The sequence below is a fragment of the Puma concolor genome, chromosome D4, assembly GCF_028749965.1.
Source record: "Puma concolor isolate L17-30 chromosome D4, mPumCon1.1.hap2, whole genome shotgun sequence".
In the NCBI taxonomy this organism is placed as follows: domain Eukaryota; kingdom Metazoa; phylum Chordata; class Mammalia; order Carnivora; family Felidae; genus Puma; species Puma concolor.
In genome coordinates, this window is record NC_141679.1 from 61,428,789 (window position 1) to 61,449,454 (window position 20,666).

At 49.1% G+C, this 20,666-nt stretch overlaps 1 protein-coding gene across 1 annotated transcript in view; it reads right to left on the minus strand.

The window, feature by feature from the left end:
* The window catches only part of GABBR2 (gamma-aminobutyric acid type B receptor subunit 2), a 349,107-nt gene that overhangs the window by 79,348 nt on the left and 249,093 nt on the right, over positions 1–20,666 (minus strand). The window contains exons 9-11 of the mRNA XM_086683581.1: positions 6,962–7,042; positions 3,385–3,535; positions 149–281 (exon numbers count right to left, since the gene is read on the minus strand). Coding sequence (XP_086539707.1) covers positions 149–281; positions 3,385–3,535; positions 6,962–7,042 — 365 coding nt within the window. The remainder of the gene's footprint in view (positions 1–148; positions 282–3,384; positions 3,536–6,961; positions 7,043–20,666) is intronic.

Here is a 20,666-nt window from a genome sequence, read left to right on the forward strand (position 1 = left end):
CTGTTGAACTACAGAAATGGCTGAATGAGTTGTCTTTTGCCTGTTCACGTATTTCCATTCATTTCTGGGTTTGGATCTGTGTTCTTTGAGGATGGAAAACCAAGAAAACCTTATATCCTGTACCATCGGAACACACAGAATAACTTACAGTGCAAAGTGTTTCGAAGGTCTTTTCAGACACAAAGGATCCATCAAGGCCAAAGAGAAATATCGATGCATAGGAGAGCATCCCTCCGAGGATAATGAGGTTGTTCATATATGGACTCGACATCTTTATCAGCCTGCCAAGAGAGACAATACAGTTAACAGAACCGTTAATGTGGTTATTCCTCCAGCAAACACTTCCTGGATGCCTACTACGTGTATATTGCTGCCAAGGCTAAAGGAGAGAGAAACGTAAGCCCAGGCTTCCTCCACACCCCCCGCCCCCCAAGCCTGTGCCAGCTACTAAGGGCCGCTCTGCCCTCACTAAAGGACCCCGGAAGCTATCCGATTCTAGTCATGGAGTTTTCCTCGGTCAAGTTCACCTATCACTTCTCTAGGGGCAGCTTGTAGGTTTTTTTTTAGGCTGGGGCTATGAAGATAGGATGCATCTAGAGAATTCTACATTCTAGTTCAGCAGCCTTAAGGGAGGAGGGAGATGAGGGCGAGAAGGCCACACTCCCCTCCCCCTTGCGGAGGGGGCCAGGCCTGGGAGGTCTATAGGTGAGTGTTCGGGGCTGCTCAGGAAGTGTGGTCACCAGGTGGTATACGAGTATTCACTTTGGCTGCCTGGAGCTCGCACAGTCTTGTGCACAAAGAGGGTCACACACGTGGATGGGAACACCTCCTCTAGTCATCAGGTGATAAAAATGGACAGTGGATGGGGCTCCTGGGTGGCTCAGTCGGTTGAGCATCCAACTTCAGCTCAGGTCATGATCTCCCGGTTTGTGAGTTCAACCCATGTGTCGGGCTCTGTGCTGACAGCTCGGAGCCTGGAGTCTGCCTGCTTCAGATTCTGTGTCTCCTTCTCTCTCTGCCACTCCCCTGCGCACACTCTGTCAATCTCTCTCTCTCAAAAATCAATAAACATTAAAAAAAATTTTTTTAAATGGACAGTGGCGTCCCTATTCCCACCCCCACCCCTATCTTCACCAGGCTGCGGTTGGGGGCATTCTTTATATTCCCAAACTCTACATGCTTGTCTCTCACCTCTTTCAGGAAGCCTGCTTTGGCTCCCAGCTGTCCAGCAAGCCAGGCCCGGGTTAGACCATCAGTTGGCTGGAATCCACCCTGAGTAGTGCCTGGTTAACCCTGCACAATCCACTCAGTATGTCCTGGGTTTTCAGGTGCCCCCATGGTCCAGGCACTCTTTTGCAGATTGGAATCATAGTCCGTTCCCTCAACAGTTTCTTTTGTACTCTGCCATTCTGTTAATGCTTTCACATTTTAAAAATGTGTGTCAAAGTGGGAGAGAGATAAAAAGCCTGGTGTGAATTATGGATCACACACGGCTTCTGAGCTGGGATCACTGGGTGGGGCCACCCTATACTCGGCCTGCGGAGTCACCTCACGGGTAAGACGCGACCACAGATCTCACTGCCCAAGGCATGTATGTGTGAAGCTGACACGAGACTGGATTCCTGGAGGTCCTTTTGCAAACCACAAACTGCTAAGACCCCTTCCTCCTTAGTACCACAGGAAGTGGGGGAAGGGAGAGGCCAGGAGTTGGGCAGGTTCCCCGGAGGAAAAGGACCTTAGCAAATAGGCAGCATTTAGGAAGATAAAAGTGAGGGGAGCTTGGAACTACTGTGACATTTATTTTTATCTCTTTCAGATTTTTTAATCTGCAAAGCCAGTCAAAAAATTCACAGAGACGCCAGCCTCCTGGAAAGAGTAATAGTAATTTTCCACAGGAGGCCAAAAGAATTGGTAAAGAATTAAAGGACTTTAGTCTTATGATAGGGGCAGCTTGCTGTAAGATGGGTATTTTGGAAACTTGTAGAAAGGGAATCTAATATTAACTAATATTAACTGAAACCTGATTATGTGCCCAGGCCTTGTGCCAAATGCTAACTCGTATGGTCATCAGTTAGGCGGAACTTTCTTCCATTTTTTGTGGTGGTATATGTGTTATTGGTGATATAGAAAATAAAACAACGGGGGGGTAAAAATCTTTTCGTTCTTTAGGAAATAGATTTGACCCAATCAAACCCCAAAACAACAAAATCTAGAGCTTTCAAGCTCCTCCTTTGCAAGCAAGGAGGGAAAAAACAAAACAAAACAAAAAACAAAACCCCCTGTTCTCTGCAGAATCAGGCTTGTTCCTGGCAGCCCAGAACATCACACAGTGTGGCTTCTGGGCTCCAGGGCACTGAGGCTGTGCCCCGGGGGATCCCTGCTCTGAGCCCCTGCCCAGTGACTTCCCAACAACACGGAGAGCTGGGTACAGGGATTTGCTATGGAAACCACAGAAGCTGGCTGTGCTTGGTAAACACCACCACTTGGGTGCTGGCCTGTTCTACCCACGACTGACCAGAATAACTCAGACGGTGAGCTGCTCTCCTTCAGAGAGTGAAGAGCACGCGTGGTGGAAAAGAAATCAAAGGGGCGCCTGGGGGGCTCAGTCGGTTAAGCATCTGACTTTGGCTCAGGTCATGATCCTATGGGTTCGAGCCCCGTGGTGGGCTCTGTGCTGACAGCTCAGAGCCTGAAGCCTGCTTCAGATTCTGTCTTTCTCTCTCTCTGCCCTGCCCCTGCTCACGCTCTGTCTCTCTCTGTCTCCCAAAATGAATAAACATTGAAAAAAATTTTTAAAAAAAGTAGAAGAAATCAAAGCCAGAAACCCAGGGGACAGGTTCTACCACACACAGCAATGTGGCCTCAGACAATAACCCTCCCTCTGTCACTAGGCTTCTGTCCTCTCACCTGAAATCTGGGGAGTTATCTCAGGCTCAGGTGAGGATGATGGGAGGGAGGAGCTTCTCAGACTGTAAAGTGCTGTACTAACGGGTGGTGTCCCTTACTGAACTCAGTGATTCCCTCGGGCAATGCTTCCCCAAGACGCGAGGGGGTGGAGCAAAGACTTCGGGGGATTCCCTCTTCTGTGGTTTTCCTTCTGGACAGGAGCATAGCCAGCCTTTGATTTTATTTACCCCAGCCTTCCTGTGCAACCAGCAGCCCTGACTCTGCGTATATGCATGTGCACGCGCTCGTGCACACATACATGCCCATGCACATGGAGCATCTAATCACATCCCAGTGACTGAATGACCACTTTAGAAAACTGCCCCGGAAACTTCTTCTGTGCCCCTGGTGAATCTGTCACAGGATGCCCCTACATGTTATCCATGAGCTTTGTCAATCCAGAAAGCATCATCCAAGAGGAGGGTGTGAGCGGCTTACTTCTGATTCCGGTTCTTGATGTTGAAGAAGAGAAAAGCGCTGGCCATGATCATCCCCAGGATGGTGAGGGCAGAGAGAATGCTGTAGAGAGGTAGGGAGATCTTTCGGAGCTGCTCCAGGATGATGGTCTTGTCTTTTGGTGGTTCGGATCCTAGAAGGCCACGAACAGACATCAGCTGAGCCCAGTGTGCGGTCAGTCCTTGAGAACCTCTCTGCCTGCACGCTCTTGCCATCTGGCACCTGTGCACAACCTCTGTGCAGGACACATCTACGGGGGGCAGGGCTCCAGCGCTTGGCCAGGCTACTCGGCAGGGAGCCTTCACTAGGACTTATTTCTTTCTCTAAATAGAATCCATAAGGAATTTGTGATGCATTTAATAGCCATTAAAAGACTAGAATTTGATTTGGTCTAATTACCCTGTTGAAAAACCACCCTCATTTGTCCCCACAGGTAACAGTGGCCCGGAAGGCACAGGGCCAGATGCTGTGAGTGGGTACCACCGGGTGCCACTGGGGGTGACGAATCCGGCTTGGGGTCTCACAGACTCTGCTCTGACACATGATAATGACCACCTTCAACAGGGCAGACACCTTGCCTATCAGTTCCATGGAGACAGCTATGTCTCTGGCCGCAGGTTTCCTGCCCCAAGGTCATTAGGTTATAAAAGCTCTTTCTGGTTTTCTCTTTTCATAAGACTCCCTAACTGTGGGAGGCAGAAGCTACTGGCATGCATCCCCATCCCTGCCGCACCAGGACTGGGCCCAAACTGTGGGATTCCATTCCTCTGTGTCACTGCAGAGACGCCTCTGCTCATTCTTCGAGGGCACCAGGAAACTATGGGAGCCCTGAGGGCCTCAGAGAAAACTCATCTTTGTGGTCACTGGCAAAATTGTCCAGAGGCAGGCTGGCATGGGAGGAGGGGTGCAGGGATCCTCCTCACTCTGCCCCACTTCTTACAAATCCCTTTTTTCTCAGCTGCTATTTCAAGCTGGGTTGCTGCTATGGAATTGTGAAATGTTGGGCCTTTTCTCTCCAGTGGGGAAACTGGGGAGCCCAGGGAGACCCACCAGAGGTCATGATGACCCCACCATGGCTGCGCCATGGGCGCCCGCCTTGGTTATACCCCCGCTCCCAGGAGATAAGCAGAGGATGTGGGCAGGTGTGGCAGAAGGGTTTGAGATTTCCCCCTCAAACATCTGTGTTTAAAAAACTCCGCTAGCAAGTTCAAAAGTGTTTGGAAACATTCAGTGGATAAAAAGAATTTGAACCATCTAAGCAGTCTAGGGAAGTTGCCAGGTTCGAAAACAGCTAGGAACCTGCTGGCATGGTTCACATAAAGCTTTAAAGCAATTCCACGTAAAGTAACATTTTCAAGGCCTGAAAGTCGGGGCAAGAGCAGACGCAAGGTGGATAAAGCAACACCATTTCTTGCTTCCCGAAGTGAAAGCTCTGCATCTGAAAGCGTCTTCCCCTGTTCTCCATTTTCCTCCCCGTGCTCCCAAGTGAACCTCTGGCTGCATCAGGCTGGCTCGGGTGTCTCCTGGTTCCCGAACACAAGCGCCATCTTGGGGGTGCCCATGAGCTCTTGGCTGGGAACAAATCCCTCTCTGGTCCCTGAGAAAGGGGCTGAGGTTTGGAGCAGCGGTTATATGATGATTATGACCACCAATTGCTCACGTAGAAACAATGTCAATTCTCCTCCCCTGTACTCCACTTTCCTTTCACCCAAAACGGCACCTCCACATAACTATGCATAACTATGCACCATAACTAAGACATTATGGAAGCCACGTGGTAACTAGCAGCAGCCTTGAGTTTTCTTTCTTGCTCTTCACCCAATCCATTCACTCGTTATTCATCTAGTCTTTACTATTCCTTCATCCCCCATTATACCTTCATTCACCATCATTAATCATGATCAATCATCATGAATAATCACTTGCTACCTGTCAGGCCCTGTGCTGGGTGCCAGCGATTTAGAGATAACCAAGAAACAGTCCCTGTCCTCAAGAAACTTCTATACTAGCCATGTGACAAGAAAAAGGCAACAATAAGCAATCGTATTTACTGAATGCTTACCATGGGCTAAGCACTTTACAGAGATTTTCTCATTTGATCCACCCAACAGCCTCACAGGTAGAGAAGATTATTCCCATTTTACACAGAGGCAACAGTTTTCTAGATGTTAAGTGACTTTTATAGCTACTAGGTGGCAAAACCAGCAGGATTTGAACCCAGATCTGCCTGAATCCTGTGCTCTAACCATGATGAAAACCTGCTTCTAAAGACAGGGTCCAGGTAGTTGATAACATCAGACACGGAGAAGCCTGAGCATGCAAGTGTAGAAGAGTGTAGTTCTCCCTGATGGAGTCTGGAAAGGCTACAGAAGGGGGAGCTGATCCTCAGAAGATGAACAGCTGGCTGCCCACAAGGAAGACCATTAGGAAAAGGCATTCTGGGCAGAGGGCTCAGCAGGGGCAAAGGCGTGGTGGTATCTTGGCATATTCGAGGAGCTGTAAGCAGTTTGGCTGGGGAGATATGAAAGAAGAGAAGTGGGAAGGGATCTCTGCAGGGGGGCTTTGAGGTGACACCATGGAGTGAGGTCCCTTGCTGAGCAGTAGGGACCATGCAGGGCTCTGAGCAAAGGTGGAGAATCTTCAGCATAGCGGCTGATGGCAAGAGTGCTTTGGCTGTTGAGGACAGAATGGACTTGAGGGAATTAAGCATGATTAAACCCATCCACAGCCCACTCATCCACCCATGTATCCATCCATCCACTCACTCATCCCTTTATCTATCCATTCACCCACTCGCCCACTACTTTATTCACTCATATGCTCACCTGTTCATTCATTTATTCACCCACCCAGTCACCCACTCACTTGATCAATCATGTGTTTATTTTTTCATCAAATGTGAACCTTCAACATGTGTCAGACCCTGCCTGGCATTAGGGGTTGAAAGTCAAGTGGAATCCATTCAGGGAGCTCATGGTCCAATAACCTAGAAATTTCCATGCAAAAGACAGTGACTATGGGAAAGGCAGAGACAAACACTGTGAAAGCCAAGAGAAGGGACCCATTAGCTCAGCTAATGGGGGTGGGGGGCAATCAGGGAAGGCTGTACAGAGGAGGTGTCCTTTGATCTCGTTCTAGAAGCTGAGGAAGAGTTCTCCAGCAGAAGAGGGAATGGTCTTCCAGGAAGACCAGCAGGTGGACAGGCTTTATTACTAACCCAACCAAATGCTTTCTCAAAGAAGGATACAGAGCTAAATTTAGCTGGGCCACATTTAAATAGAATTACTCCTGGCCATGGACTGGTTTAAATGTAGATACCCCAGTGAAAGCCAGCTCTCCATGCAAATTCCAGTGACCCCTCTCAGGAGCTGGAAATCCAGCTCCCATGTGAGTGATGGGGACACTATGCTAAGTGAGCGAGCATGTGTGATAAGAGGAAAGGAGGTTCCCTCTTCCCTAGGAAGTCAAGGACTCTGAGCTTGTCCCCAACCCTCAGACAATATCTGGGCCTGGGAGCAATTGAGCAGGCCCCCTTCTATGAGAAGCCCACCTGCCTTACCTTGGAACCTGATAGTGTCGTTGATTATCTCCAGTGTGTCGGCCACAGCGTTGTACTCTCCCACCTTCACCTCCCTGCTGTCTGCGGGAGCAAGAGACAGTGGTTGGTTAGATTGAGCCCTGTGCCCATGGCTGGCTGCTCCTGTCCCAGTTCTTGCTCCCCTGTGGGCCCTGGCTATATTCTCACAGGCTTTCCTTTTCCCCAGAGCCTCTTCCAGGTAGAATCGCAAAACCTCCAATCTGATCTGGGGTGGAACAGAAGCCCTCTTACCCCATCTCACCCACTGGTTACCCGCCCTTTGCTGTATGTCTCATGGATGGGGGCTCACTCCCCTCATAATTGGACTTAGTTACCAAGTCCTTCCTGGTCATTGAGCTGAAGGGTCTCTCTATAACCTTCCTCTGGCATCTGGTTCGGTCATCTAAGACCACACAAACCACTTCTGCTCCTTTTGCTCCAGGACAGCTCTATAGACTTGGAGACAAAGACAGATCATCTCCCAGGTGCCAGACCCCAACCTCACCTTACAGAATATCATTTCCAATTCTGCCCTCTCCAGGTCCCTCCTTAGGCTACACCATACAATGTCATTGTGTCTGATAGAGTGTAGACTCAAAGACCAACCAATGTACTTCTTCAGGCATGATCTGGTCAACACAAGTACAGGGGACTGTCCCCTCCTTTACTGTGCACATTATATTCTTATTAATGCATCCTCAGGTGGAATTAGTATCTTTCAGAGGCCACATTGCTCTGCTGGGTCATATCGAGCACAATCTCCTTCATATATACTTGTTCAGGTGTATTTTCAGACCCAAGTGATTCATTTGAATTTACCTTCATCCTTGATACTATTCTGTTGGTGGGTTTAGGTCATTGTTTTGGTCATCTCCAGGAATAGAGATGATGAAAACTGGCCCAGGGCGGTGGCAAGAAGAATGAAGAATGGGGATATCAGATTTGACAGAAGTTTCTTTTTTCCAAGTAAAATCTGGACAACTGTGTGATCAAATGTGTGGGGGATATGGGGAACAGGGGAGTGAAGCAAGTGCCTGGGGGGCTCAGGTACCATTCCCTGAGTGGGGAACTCAGGAGAGGGTCAGAGAAGCGGGGAAGTTGCTACATTCCGGTTTGGGCACGCTAAGCCTGATGTGCTTATGGATCATGAGAGTGGCGATGTCCTTGGGTCTGGAGACGGGGGAGAGTTCTGGGCTAGGGAGCGAGTCAGGGCCATCAGCATGTAGGCTGGGAGCTGGAGCATGGGGGCAGGTAGGAGATCCCTAGGGACAGTGCCAAGGGGAGGAGAGGACCAAGGGCAGAATCCTGGGGAGCACCAACCTCCTAGGGGCTTGGTAGAGCAAGGATGCTGCAAGGAACTGGGAACTACTGGCCAGGATGCTGGGAGCAGGATGGCGGAGAGAGTGGGCATCCCGGGAGCCAAGGAAAGGGACAATGTCATATGTCACTGAGAGACTAGAACTAGGGCAGGGGTCAGTAGATTTGGTGTGTGGGGTGCTGGTGACCGGAGATGAAGCAGGTTCAGGGGAAGAAGGGCCAAAGGCAAGGAGTGTGGAAGTAGAGTGAAGCCCCCAGGGCAGAACTGGCTTTGACAGGGTTGGGTAGTGGGCAGGGCAGGGTGGCCCACGGAAGAGTCACCGAGCCCTGACAACGTGCCTGGATCTGTGCCAGGAACTTTAGGTGCCTTTTTTTGTTCAGTTCTCATGGCTGGAGTTGGTGGCTTCAGTCCCACCAAATAGATGAGGAAACTGAGGCTCAGCAGGTTGTAGCTTTGCTGCCCCTCCCTCATTCTAAGAATAGAGCCCAGCCTCAAACCCGGGACGTTTCCCACTGCCTGTGTTTTCATGGGGCTGCCTTGACGGGATCCCTGAGCAGTGACAGTTCTGTGCCAAGCTGCCACGGGCCACGTGGGCCTCCTGAGTGTAATAACTGCGGAGAGCTGTGCCCACATGCCCACCGTAGGGCAAGCGGGTCCCCTGAGCTGCAGATGCTGGGCATAAGAATGCCATAAGGTGGCACGGGTACAGGAATTCCGAACATGTAACCGCAGGAACTGCCGGCTGGCTGGCTCTCGCTCTGAGTGAATTTCGTTGAAGAGATGCAGATGTGCTGCTGGTCCCTTATAAACCATTCAGGAAGCGGAACAGGGAATCCCATAGGCCACCTTCGCCTGTGTGCCTTTGACTGTGGGGTGGAAAACAGGCCTGTAAAAGTCACTCCCTTCTCCCCACAATGGTCTCCCTGCCATTTGGGGGCTGTCACACTGTGCAGGTGGCTGTCGCTTGCCTGGGTCACAGCTCCTAAATGTCACATTAGCAGACTCTGCTGGGAGCTCCGGCATCCCTGCTCTGGCTTTTTGAAGTCCTCAGCCCCAATCAGCTCCCGCCGCTCGAAGGAGGAGGCCCTGATTTATTTATCTGGCGTGGGGAGGCAGCTCATGAAATATGCAGACTGATTGGAACAGATCACCAGGAGCCGGGAAGTGGTGTGGCTGGCACCCCACTGCGCCCCAGCCACACAGCCCACCCCTCTGGTTCACACACCCTACTGTACTGTCCCTTAGCACCAAAGTAATACTCGGCTTCCCAAGAAAGCCATAATCACTGTAATCTCTCCCTGGGGTACCGCTTGGGGGATCACTGGTGCTTCTCATGTTCTTGGATTTAAGGCTCATGGCAAAACATGAGCTGGGCTTGACTCGCCCCAGTAAGTGAAGTGAACACTCAGAGCTATGTGCTGGGCAGCGACCAGTGGCCTGAACTTGGCTCCCCTACTTCTGGATTCAGACAGGGCAGAGCTCATACTGGTCACTGAGCCCACATTTCCAGAGCGCATGCCGGCCCCAGGTTATTTCATGATTAAGAATCCCTCAAAAGCTTCAGTGTGGGTGGTGGAAGATAAGGTTCTGTCCTTACGCATGATCAAGGTGGCCTTGGACCTCTGGGTGCTGTGGGATGCTTATGCTAAATCTCTTAATCACTCATTCATTCATTCAACAAACAATGATGGGGGGCGGGGGGGGGTACTATTATGTGTCAGGCTCCAGGCTGGAGGCTGGAGACATAAAGATTAAAAAAAAAATTCACAGTCTCTGACATTGTAGTTTAGGGATGATAGCCTCACCCAGTCCTACCAGGGAGGTAAAATTGTTCTCATTTGCAGATAGTATTTCCCTCCAGCCTGCACTGTGTTAGCAGGTTGTTGTAGCTGTAAAATGGGAACTCTCAAAGTGGCCGTGAGGACTAAAGAGAATACTGGCAGTTTCTGGCTTGCAACCTAACTCACAGTAAATGTTCGATACGTCGTCGTTTGCCTCATGATAAAAGTAACCGAGCTATTTGCTAGATCCCCTAACACTCCCTATGTTTTCTTACTGCCATGGTTCCCCACAATGGTCCCTCTGCTTGGAAGGTGGCTTTCCCCTCCCTCTACTAAACCACCACGGCCCAACCCTACACCCACCTCTTCCAGGAAGCCTTCCATGAGTCCTGCTCCTCCCCCCGAGCACCTCAGTTTCTGTGGGCTGAGGGCATGGGGGACAGACTGCCTCTGGTGTGGGAGCTGTGCCCGAGGTGTGCCCAGGCCTTCTGATTCCTGCCGGCTGGTTAGTTCCTGAGCGGAACCTGAAGTCTTGCTTCTGGCATCCCCAGGTAACACAGAGTATTGCCCCCACCCCCGCCCTGTACCCAGGGCCCCTCTGGGGTCTGCAGGTGGAAGGCTGGTGCCCCCCGGTGCTCTTCCATTCACCCGTGGCCCCGCTGATGGAGACCATGAGAGGTACGCAGCACTCTCAATTGTTAACTCTTGGCTTCCTTGGTAACTCCACCGTGCAAACAACATTAGCCACTCATTTGGTTATAGGCCGGGCCTTGCAGACTGTGGACCAGGGGATCTGTGGACAGACTAGAAGGGTCCATCAGGGGGTGGGGGGTGGAGATGAAGGAACTGAGCAGAGGGCTGCAGTGTTGAGAGTGTCACTGGCTGGCCTCCCTGCCCCCACAACTCTGCCGTGCTTGCCACTGACTCACTGTGTGACCCTGGACACACTGTCCCTTTCTCTGGGTCTCAGTTTCTCCATCTGCTAACTGCACTGCAGGGCTTCCTTCCAATGATTCTCAGCCCTGGCTGGGCATTAGTATCACCCGGGGAACCGCTAGAAAAAACATATGCCCTAGTCCTAATATGGGTCCATTATATTAGAACTTCTGGGGGGTTGAGGGGTGGGTTTTGGGAAGCAGTACTTTTTTTTTTTTTTGAGAGAGAGGGTGCAAGTGCGCAAGGGGCAGAGAGAGAGAGGGAGAGAGAGAGAGAGAGAGAGAGAGAGACAGACAAGTAGGGCTCGCCCTAAAGCGATGCTTGTGCTCACCCAAAGCAGGGCTCGAGCTCACCCGACATGGGACTCAAACTCATGAACTGTGAGATCATGACCTGAGCCGAAGTCAGATACTTAACCGACTGAGCCACCCAGGCGCCCCAGGGTGGCAGGATTTTTTAAAAGTCTCCTAAGCTGATCCTAACACACAGCCAGAGTTGAGAACCACTACATTTGACTGAAGGCCTTTCAATGCCGACACTTTGTGTTCTAAGAAGCTAAAAATAGTGTGGAACAGAGAGCCCCTCTCCTGCAGAACAATGCTGCTTCCTTGTTGTGGGGCAAAAAGAAGGGTTTTCTTTAAAAAGCTCCTTCTTTATTTCAAATTTTATATTTGGATGATACGTAAAGAAAATAGGTCCTATTGGTGAAAATTGGGCTGCCAAAAAAAGTCCAGTCTGAAAATATTCGCTGGCTGTGGGCCTGGGAGCACGCACGAGACGGCCGGGAAACAGCTTCAATCAGAGCGATTCTGCCTCCTCCTGGGACCGCAACCCCCAGGCGGGAGGACGAGTGATAGGGTCGCCAACATCCTGCTACGTGGGCTCTCCTCCCCTCCCCCCTCACCGTCCATTTGTCCTCAACTGGCTCTAGATCTGAATGGAAGGAGGTGTACGTGTTCTTTAAAGTTTGTCACAAACATACAGACTCAGTGTATGACTCTGAGGCAAAAAACAAAGGATGGATTTGACTCAACAAAAATAAAACATGACAGCCTAACACAATCACTCCATTCATTCTAGGACCCTCTACCAAAATCCTAAACTCGGGGTAGGAAAGAACTCTGGCTGGTAGACAGGACCCTTGGAGTTAGTCTTGGCTCCCCTGTCGCCTCAGTGAGGAGCCCCCAGGAAGTCGTGGCCCCTTCATGGGTTTTGCTAAAGCCAGTAGGCTGGATGGGGGGATGTTCACGGCCTCCAACTCTTGCTCGGTGATTCTGCAATTGCTTTGAAGGGTCTTCCTCATTCCAAGCTGAAATCTGCCTCCTGAGACTTCCCTTCACGGGTCCTGGCTCTGCCTGGGCGGGGGGAGGGGGGCACACATCACATGGACCCCTGTTCCTGGTAGTTCTTCAGAGGTCAGAGCACGGTGATCACGGGCTTTGATTCTGCTCTTCTCCAGGTGGCCAGCCATTCCCCAGGAAGTAATCCCCGGTCTGGTCACTGCCTGAGCGCAGGCCCTAGAGGGTCACCCTCCTGTCACCCAGTGAGGAGCAGAGCTGAGCCGCACCTCTTGGCAGCACTGAGCAGACAGACTTTGTGCTTCCTTGGCCCGAATCCTGCAAACATTCTTCTCTGTCTTCACAAACAATATGTCACTGCCACGTTTTTAACAAATTAATGTCCGTGACCTTTGGTTGGAAATTTTTAACAGGCCAGGTGGACACTGGTCAAATGGCCTGGGAATATAATAACCCTGCTAAGGGCAGATTTGTCTATGGACTTAGGTAAACTGGGCCGGGACAAAAGCTAAGTAGCAGGGGACGCACAGGACACATACAAACACAACAGGTCATTTGCACCTAGAATATCTTTTTTCTTCTCTTCTTGGCTAGCTCCCACTGGCCCTTCAGAATTCGTCTCAGGTGCCACATCTCCTGGAATCTGTCTGGTGGAGCCAATTGCCCCTCTTCTGAATGCCCTCACCACATGTCGTATGCACTTGAGGTTCTGTGTCTGTGCCCACTGGACCAGGAGCTCTCTGAGGGCAGGGATGCATCTTACCCAGCTCGGCACCCCCCTATATCCAGCCAGGACCTGGCATGAAGGTGCCAGGAAATGATTTTTTAGAAACCTCAAAAGCCCAAACCATATGGGAGAAAAAGGAATTCATCCACATCAAAATTAAGAACTTCTGTTCAACAAATACTTTATAGACAAGTGGTTGAATTAGAGAAGATATCTACAAAGCCTAAAGGTAAAAGGAAACCAAGATTTAGAATATATAAGGATCTCTAGCAAGTTAACAAGGAAAAGACAGTATCCTCAAAATAAAAGTGGTCATAATCAACAAATGGCCCCTAAGCACGGGAAGAAATGCCCAAACCTCATTAGTTAACAGAGAAATGATATTTAAAACCACAATATGATATTACTTTTTCCTTTAGATGGGCAGAAAATGAGAGAGCCAGGGATTGGCAAGTACTTGTGGGAGGAGGGACACAGGAATCTCCATGCTGGTGGCAGTGGAGATGGGTGTGGGTATTGAAAGAGCCATTTGGCAGATCTTAGGCATGTGTAGTGTTCACCCACCTCCCCATCCAACAGTTCTGCTCCTGGACATTTGTCCTAAATAAATGCCCAGTTGGGTTCATAAGGGGACACTCGTTATTTGTATAGGTGGGAGTTGAAGGTGGCCTGGGTGTCTGTCACTGGGAGAATGGATGGGTAAAGCATGAATGCGCCCCATGGAATGATCAGTGAAAGTCATGGCTCAGATGTTCACATAGAAACATGGAAGCATCTCCAAAAAGGAAGTGCTGAGTGGGAGGGAAAAAAAGAGAAAGAAACAGAAGAAGATATGTAATCCAGTTGCATTGATATAAATCAAAATATATGCATTCGAGACATCAATCCACATTTTGTGAGGACATATCAACACAATATAGGCATTAAAACACTCAGAGTGTTTGCCCTCTCCTGGGGGAGGCCGGAGTGCGGGATAAGAACAAATGCTAGAGGTAAGGGCATAGACAAACAGAGAGGGGCTTTCCTGGACCAATGATAACAATGTCCCATGAAATGAGGAACGTGAAATGTGTCCTAAGGGAGGAAGATCTTACTTTTCTCAAGAAATTCGGGGGGGGGGGCAAATCTGGGGTTACAGTTGCCACAGCCCTTCTCTGTGCCAGTCACCGAACTGTTCATAGCTTCACACCATCGAATTGTCACCATCACTCAAGGCAAAGAAAGTGATCTCCTTTAATTTTACTATTTTAAACTGAATGCTGAAATGATGGCTTAGAGAGATTAAGCCACAGCACCTAGCTAGTGATGAAGAGGTATAGACTTCGAACACTCATAGACTTTCTCCGTATGAGGAGATGAGTTCCCCATCACCGGAGGCATTTAAGTAGAGGTAATGCTGCAAAAGAGAGTCAGGGTTCCCTTCAACATGGAGAGTCTATAGCTCAATGAAACACAAGGTCTGTTAATAATTCTGTCTTCCAGGCTACCTTTCTTGGGCTCTCTGAAAGGTAAGGCTGCATCACGAAGGCTGGGCAGTGTAAGAATCAGGCTCCCAGCGTCAAGGAGCCCACATACACGTGTGTCCTTCCATTCCTGCTGACCCACAGCCCCGCACCGTATCCTGCAGGTTAGTGGACTATGTCTCCATCTTAATTATACCAAGGCGAGTGGCAGTCCAACCAACTGGCCTTTCCAGACCCACGGCTGGGTGAAGGGAGCTACAACACACTCCTTGATACTAAAAACCAGCCTGGAGCACCTCAAACAAGGGCCAGACTAGCTCTGAAAGTTTTCTAGTAGGTTCTGGGAAATCAGTTTCCCACTTTTATCGGCCTGGCTCTCTGCCCGAGAAATCACGAAGCCCCTGGGAGGCAGGGACCGTATCTTATTCAACTTGGCTTCCCTCAGAGGACTTGGTAAAGCGCCTGGCAGGTGCTCAGGAAATGCGCACTGCATAGAACCGTATCTCTTACCCCAAAGACCTAAAGGTAATTAATGGCTGCCAGCGGGGAGGACGAGCCCACATTTCACTAGGTACCTTCCAAATGACATTTATGCCATTGGTGTGATGCAAGACCCCAGCCCTTCAAATCAGGTGCCGAAACATAAAAGTCCAAAGTCTGAGCCCTTTATGTTGCACAGAAGCCGTGTGAAACTCAAGCACATCGTCATTTGCTGTGACTCTGACAAACAGGCCTAATGAAGGCAGGGCCGGCGAGTGGAGCACACAGATGCTCAGAGCTGCCGAAGAGCACAAACAAGGCTCTAATCATGGCTTCACTCGACTTCCTCCCCTGCTGCAAACTCCCAACTGTGTTTAGACTTCAGCAGGAACATGGATTCTTTCTTCTCTTGAGAGAAAAAAGAAGCCAATTCCCTGGCATTCATCCTCCTCTCCACGTGGTTTCATGAAAGTCAGCGACAGCGTAGGGGAGGGTGAGTGAATGTGGAACTGAAAGGAGTCCGGGCCTTGGCCCCCCACTCCACCCAAGATGTGCGGCCAACAGGACGCTAAGTCCTGCTCTGGCCACAGGTGGGTCACTCAGAACAGCGCCCGAGGCAAGAGTAAGAGGGCATGGAATTTACTGGAGAGGTGATCCTAGGGCACCTTGAAGGGGTGTGGGGGAGGTGAGACAGGGAAGGGAAGGGAGCCAGTAAAGGGGCATTAATGAGCAGGTTTCTGGGTGGGCAGCTGAGGCAAAATCCCACTGGGGACCCCCAGAGACAGAGCAGAACATACCTTGCAGTTTCCCCACCCAAGAGGGAAGGCTACTGAGAGGTTTATCCTCTGCTTCTCTCTCCTCCTTGGTACAAGGCTGTCCCTGGAAGGGCTAACTCCCTGGACATCTGGCCTTCTCCTTGCACAGGGTGAGGGGTTCAGGTGCCTTTAATGAGCTATTTCTTTGGAAATAATGGATGCTCAGGGAGTATGGATGTGTCACTGATGGCATCCACCATCTACACTCTACGATTGTCCTGTTGACAGTTAAAAGCTCTGGGAACCCTTGAAAACGAAGTAAATGGAGAGATCATTCGTAGCGATCTGAAGCCTCTCCTGGATTAAAAATGCCTCCGTCTCAAGGGAGGCCATGAATCTAACCCTGGCACGTTATTTTAGAACAGTTCTGTTTATCCAGCATTCCTAACTTTACAAAAGAGGCAGTTTCTCCAGGCTGATGCAACAATGGCCACCATCTTGAATTAGCTTTGGTTCACTCTGCTGTCAAGGCTAACTGCTGTTTGCGAGACAAGTCACTGCAAACCACAAGTAAATGAAGATGTTCTTAAACTTCCACAAGTCCTATCACCAGCTAATCCAGTGAGCATTACCAAGAGCTGGCCAGAAGCCAGGCACTGCGTCGGGAATGTGACTAGCTTCCCAGCTCTTGAGAATTTATAGAGCAAGATCTCATGTGGCCCTTTCCCCACTCCAACTGGGCAAGGGCTGGCATTAGTGCCATCCCATTTTCCAGAGGATTAAGTTAAGGCCCAGGGAGACAAAGTGACTTGCCCAGGGTTACACTGCTGCTAAGTTTCAGAGCAAGGACTTGAATCCAGGTCTTTTGCTCCCAGATTAATTCAATAAACTTGTACGGGAGGCCTACCAAATTCCAGGCATTTGTCCTACCAACTTTACAGCTTTGGAATCAGGAAGTGCAGGAGGACGGTTTATTGACTCCCCTTTTAGTCTTCTCTCCAAAGCTGCCTCCCATTTCCAACTCACTTGTGTTTTAGTTTTGCAAACACAGAGCCTCCTACAAAATGCTTCCTTTATGGTAGGTACAAGAGTCTGGAAGGCACTAGGAGCTCTGCACAAACAAGGAGCTGAAAGAGCATCTCGTGAGGTCTTCAGAGGAAGGGTGGGATGGGCCATCTTACAAGATCAGGTTAGTGGGCTTTGAGACAGCCTGAGTGTGAGTCTCGAAGCAGCCCCTGCAAAGAGAGGCCCCACTGCTGGGGCTGGCTGTCTGACCCAAGCTCTGAAGTAAGCCCCGTTGTTCACAAGGCAGGAGTAAGGGAGAGTAAGGGAGAGAGAAGCAGACAGGGAGAGAGTCAGCGTGAAGGACACAGCAGAAAAAACATGGTGGTCCCATTTAGAAGCCTTTTTGAAAGGCCAGTGGCGATATAAGAGTGGGTAATCCAGGATAAGGGGCAGGCCCATCCTATGGCTAAATCCTGGAAAGTCCTAGAAAACATTGTGTGGACCAGCCCAGGGAAGCATGGGGCCAGAGACTAGAAGGAATGACCTCACCATGGGATGGATCTGCCCCAGCCAAGTCACTTCCCCGGTCTGGGCCTCAGTTTCCCAGATGATAACCAGGCACCCTTCAGGTGGTCAGCCTATTCAGTAATGCAATGCCCCTCCATCCAGGCAGACAGTGCACCTCTGAGACCCTTTACATTTGGAAAATGAACTCTTGTGCTGACAAGAACATGCCCCCAGCATTCTAGTGGCTCATTTCAGCCCCCAAATAACAGAATCCCTCTGTCAACAGGATCTATGTTTTAAAAACATATAACAGGGGTGTTTGGGTGGCTCAGTCAGTTGAGCATCTGACTTTGGCTCAGGTCATGGTCTCGTGGTTCATGAGCTCAAGCCCCACATCAGGCTTGCTGCTGTCAGCCTGTCAGAGCAGAGTCCGCTTCGGATCCTCTGTCACCCTTCTCTCTGCCCCTCCCCTGCTTGTGTTCTCCCAAAAATAAGTAAATATTAAAAAAAAAAACCCATACAGAATGCAAACTGGTGCAGCTGCTCTGGAAAACAGTGTGGAGGTTCCTCGAAAAATTAAAAATAGATCTACCCTATGACCCAGCAATAGCACTGCTAGGAATTTACCCAAGGGATGCAGGAGTGCTGATGCATAGGGGCATGTGTACCCCAATGTTTATAGCAGTGCTTTCAACAATAGCCAAATTATGGAAAGAGCCTAAATGTCCATCCACTGATAAATGGATAAAGAAGATGTGGTTTATATATTCAACGGAATACTACTTGGCGATGAGAAAGAATGAAATCTGGCCATTTGCAGCAACGTGGATGGAACTGGGGGGTATTATGCTAAGTGAAATAAGTCAGTCAGAGAAGGACAGATATCATATGTTTTCACTCATATGTGGATCTTGAGAAACTTACCAGAAGACCATGGAGGAGGGGAAGGAGGAAAAGAATAGTTACAAACAGAGAGGGAGGCAAACCATAAAAGACTCTTAAATATAGAGAACAAACAGGGTTGTTGGGGGTGGGGGAGAGGGGAAAATGGGAGATGGGCATTGAGGAGGGCACTTGTTGGGACGAGCACTGGGTGTTGTATGGAAGCCAATTTGACAATAAATTACATGAGAAAAAACCTGTATAAACAGGAGTCTCTGCAGGCCCAGCTCTGACGTTCAATAAAAACTGGACACAGGGGCACCTGGGTGGCTCAGTCAGTTAAGCATCCAACTTTGGCTCAGGTCATGATCTCACAGTTTGTGGGTTCGAGCCCCACGTCGGGTTCTGTGCTGACAGCTCAGAGCCTGGAACCTCCTCCATATTTTGTGTCTCCCTCTCTCTCTGCCCCTCCTCTGCTCGTGTTCTCTCTCTCTCAAAAATAAATAAAACATTAAACAAATTAAAAAAAAACTGGACACAAATGTGAAGGGAAAACAGGCAGAGGTGGGCATGTGAGCACAAGGCGGGGGGAGCTGAGGTCCAGTCTCAGCTCTGCCACTAACTGGCTTGTGTCCCTGGGCAGAACACCTCCCTCCCCTGAGCCTCAGTTTCCCATTTACACCATGAGGTAGTGGAGTGGGATCATCTCTAAGACCCTTCCCTGTCTGACATCCTACATATGGCTAAGTGTGGGGAGAAGCTATAAAGGGCAGGCAGATGGAAAGGCACCTGGGGGGGTTTCAACACACCAAGAAAATCTGGATTTGCCCCAGAAAAGTGTCATAATTTTTGACACAGTGCTAATCATAATTGCTACTACTTGCTGAGCAAGAAATACGTGCACATATTTCTATGTGTTATCTCATTGAATTCTTCCCATATTCCAAGAAGGTAAATAGGATTATATTCCTATTTTACAGAGGAGAACTCCACACAGGTGAAGTCACTTGCCTGATGTGCTATATGGACTTGAGCTAAGGTGGGTCAGACCCACCTCTGAACTTCTGTTTGCTCCTCTGCTTTCCTTACAAATGCCTAAAACTAGTCACTGGGGTTGGTGTCTTATCCTAACATATGAAAAAAAAAAAAAAAGGCAATAAAATTGGCACGCACTTGTAGCTGTGATCAGCCAATCAATATTTTATAAAATATTCTCCCAGAATGATATAATTTGAGAACTGGAAATGTGACAAGAGAATTTAGTTACAATCACTCAAAAAAAGAAAAAAAAAAAGGAAGTATCTTTGCCAAGATGCTTACTTGGTTCAACCAATGAAGAAGCAAGACTAACAAATGGGAAAATAATTGCATTTGCCGAAAATTACATCTTTTGTGCATGCCAGGGAGCTGACATGCGTTTCAATTACCTGCCATCAGAAGACGAATGGGTGAGTCGACAAGATTGAATTACGGAGCCATAGTACCAAACACCTCTCCTCATTGATCTCAATCCGGTGGGATTTGTCTGAATGAACCTGCATAACTCGATTTCACTTTTTGCTTTCCCTTGGATGACTTTGGGATCTGACGCAGAAGGCACTGCTCTTGTTTCTGGATTTTCCAGAAACATCCAGATGCGAAAAAAAACTGCGGTAAAGAACAGTGCATCTAGTGGTTTTGGCTAACAAACCTGCTGATGACTGACGGAGGTGTCTACCTGGAGGAAAGCCCAGTCCCACTCCCACAGATGCCCTGTACTCTCTGACAAGCCCCAACCCCTCTCGGGGCCTCCACTTCCACCTTACATGAGGAACGTGGTCTGGAAGGTTTCTGAACCCCTTCGAACACGGACAACAGAAAAATCCAAAAAATGACCTAGTTTCTTAAAAAAAACGACCTATAACAAGCACGTGGGGGATGATTATGGGTTAAAAGAGATACCAACCAGATGCAACAAGTGGACTTTGTGTGGATTCTCCCACACACTGTAAAGGCCTTTTGGAGAAAATCAGAGAATCCACATAGACTAGAAGTGTCTAAGATTCAACTAAGAATCATTGTCAGGGGTGCCTGGGTGACTCAGTCGGTTAAGTGTCTGACTCTTGATTTCAGCTCAGGTCACGATCTCACGGTTAGTGAGATCAAGTCGAGTCTGGCTGACAGTGTGGAACCTGTTTGGGATTCTCTCTCTCCTCTCTCTGCTCCTCCCCCTGCCTCTGTGCTCCCTCTCTTTCTCTCTCAAAATGGATAAACTTAAAAAAAAAATCTTTGTTAAATGTTTTAGGTGGGATAATAGTATCGTGGTTATGTTCTGAAAGGTCCTTATCTACTGGGAATGCATACTGCAGTATTTATAGATTGAAATGAGATAATGTCTGGGAGCTGTTTTAAACATTACAGAAAAAAAAAAAAGGGTGAGGTGGGTGAGTAAAGATAAAGCAAGATTAGCAAAATGCGGATGATGGTTGAAGCCAGGTGATGGGTACACAGGGTTTATTATGCAATTCTCTCAAATTTAGGGTCTGTTTGAAAATT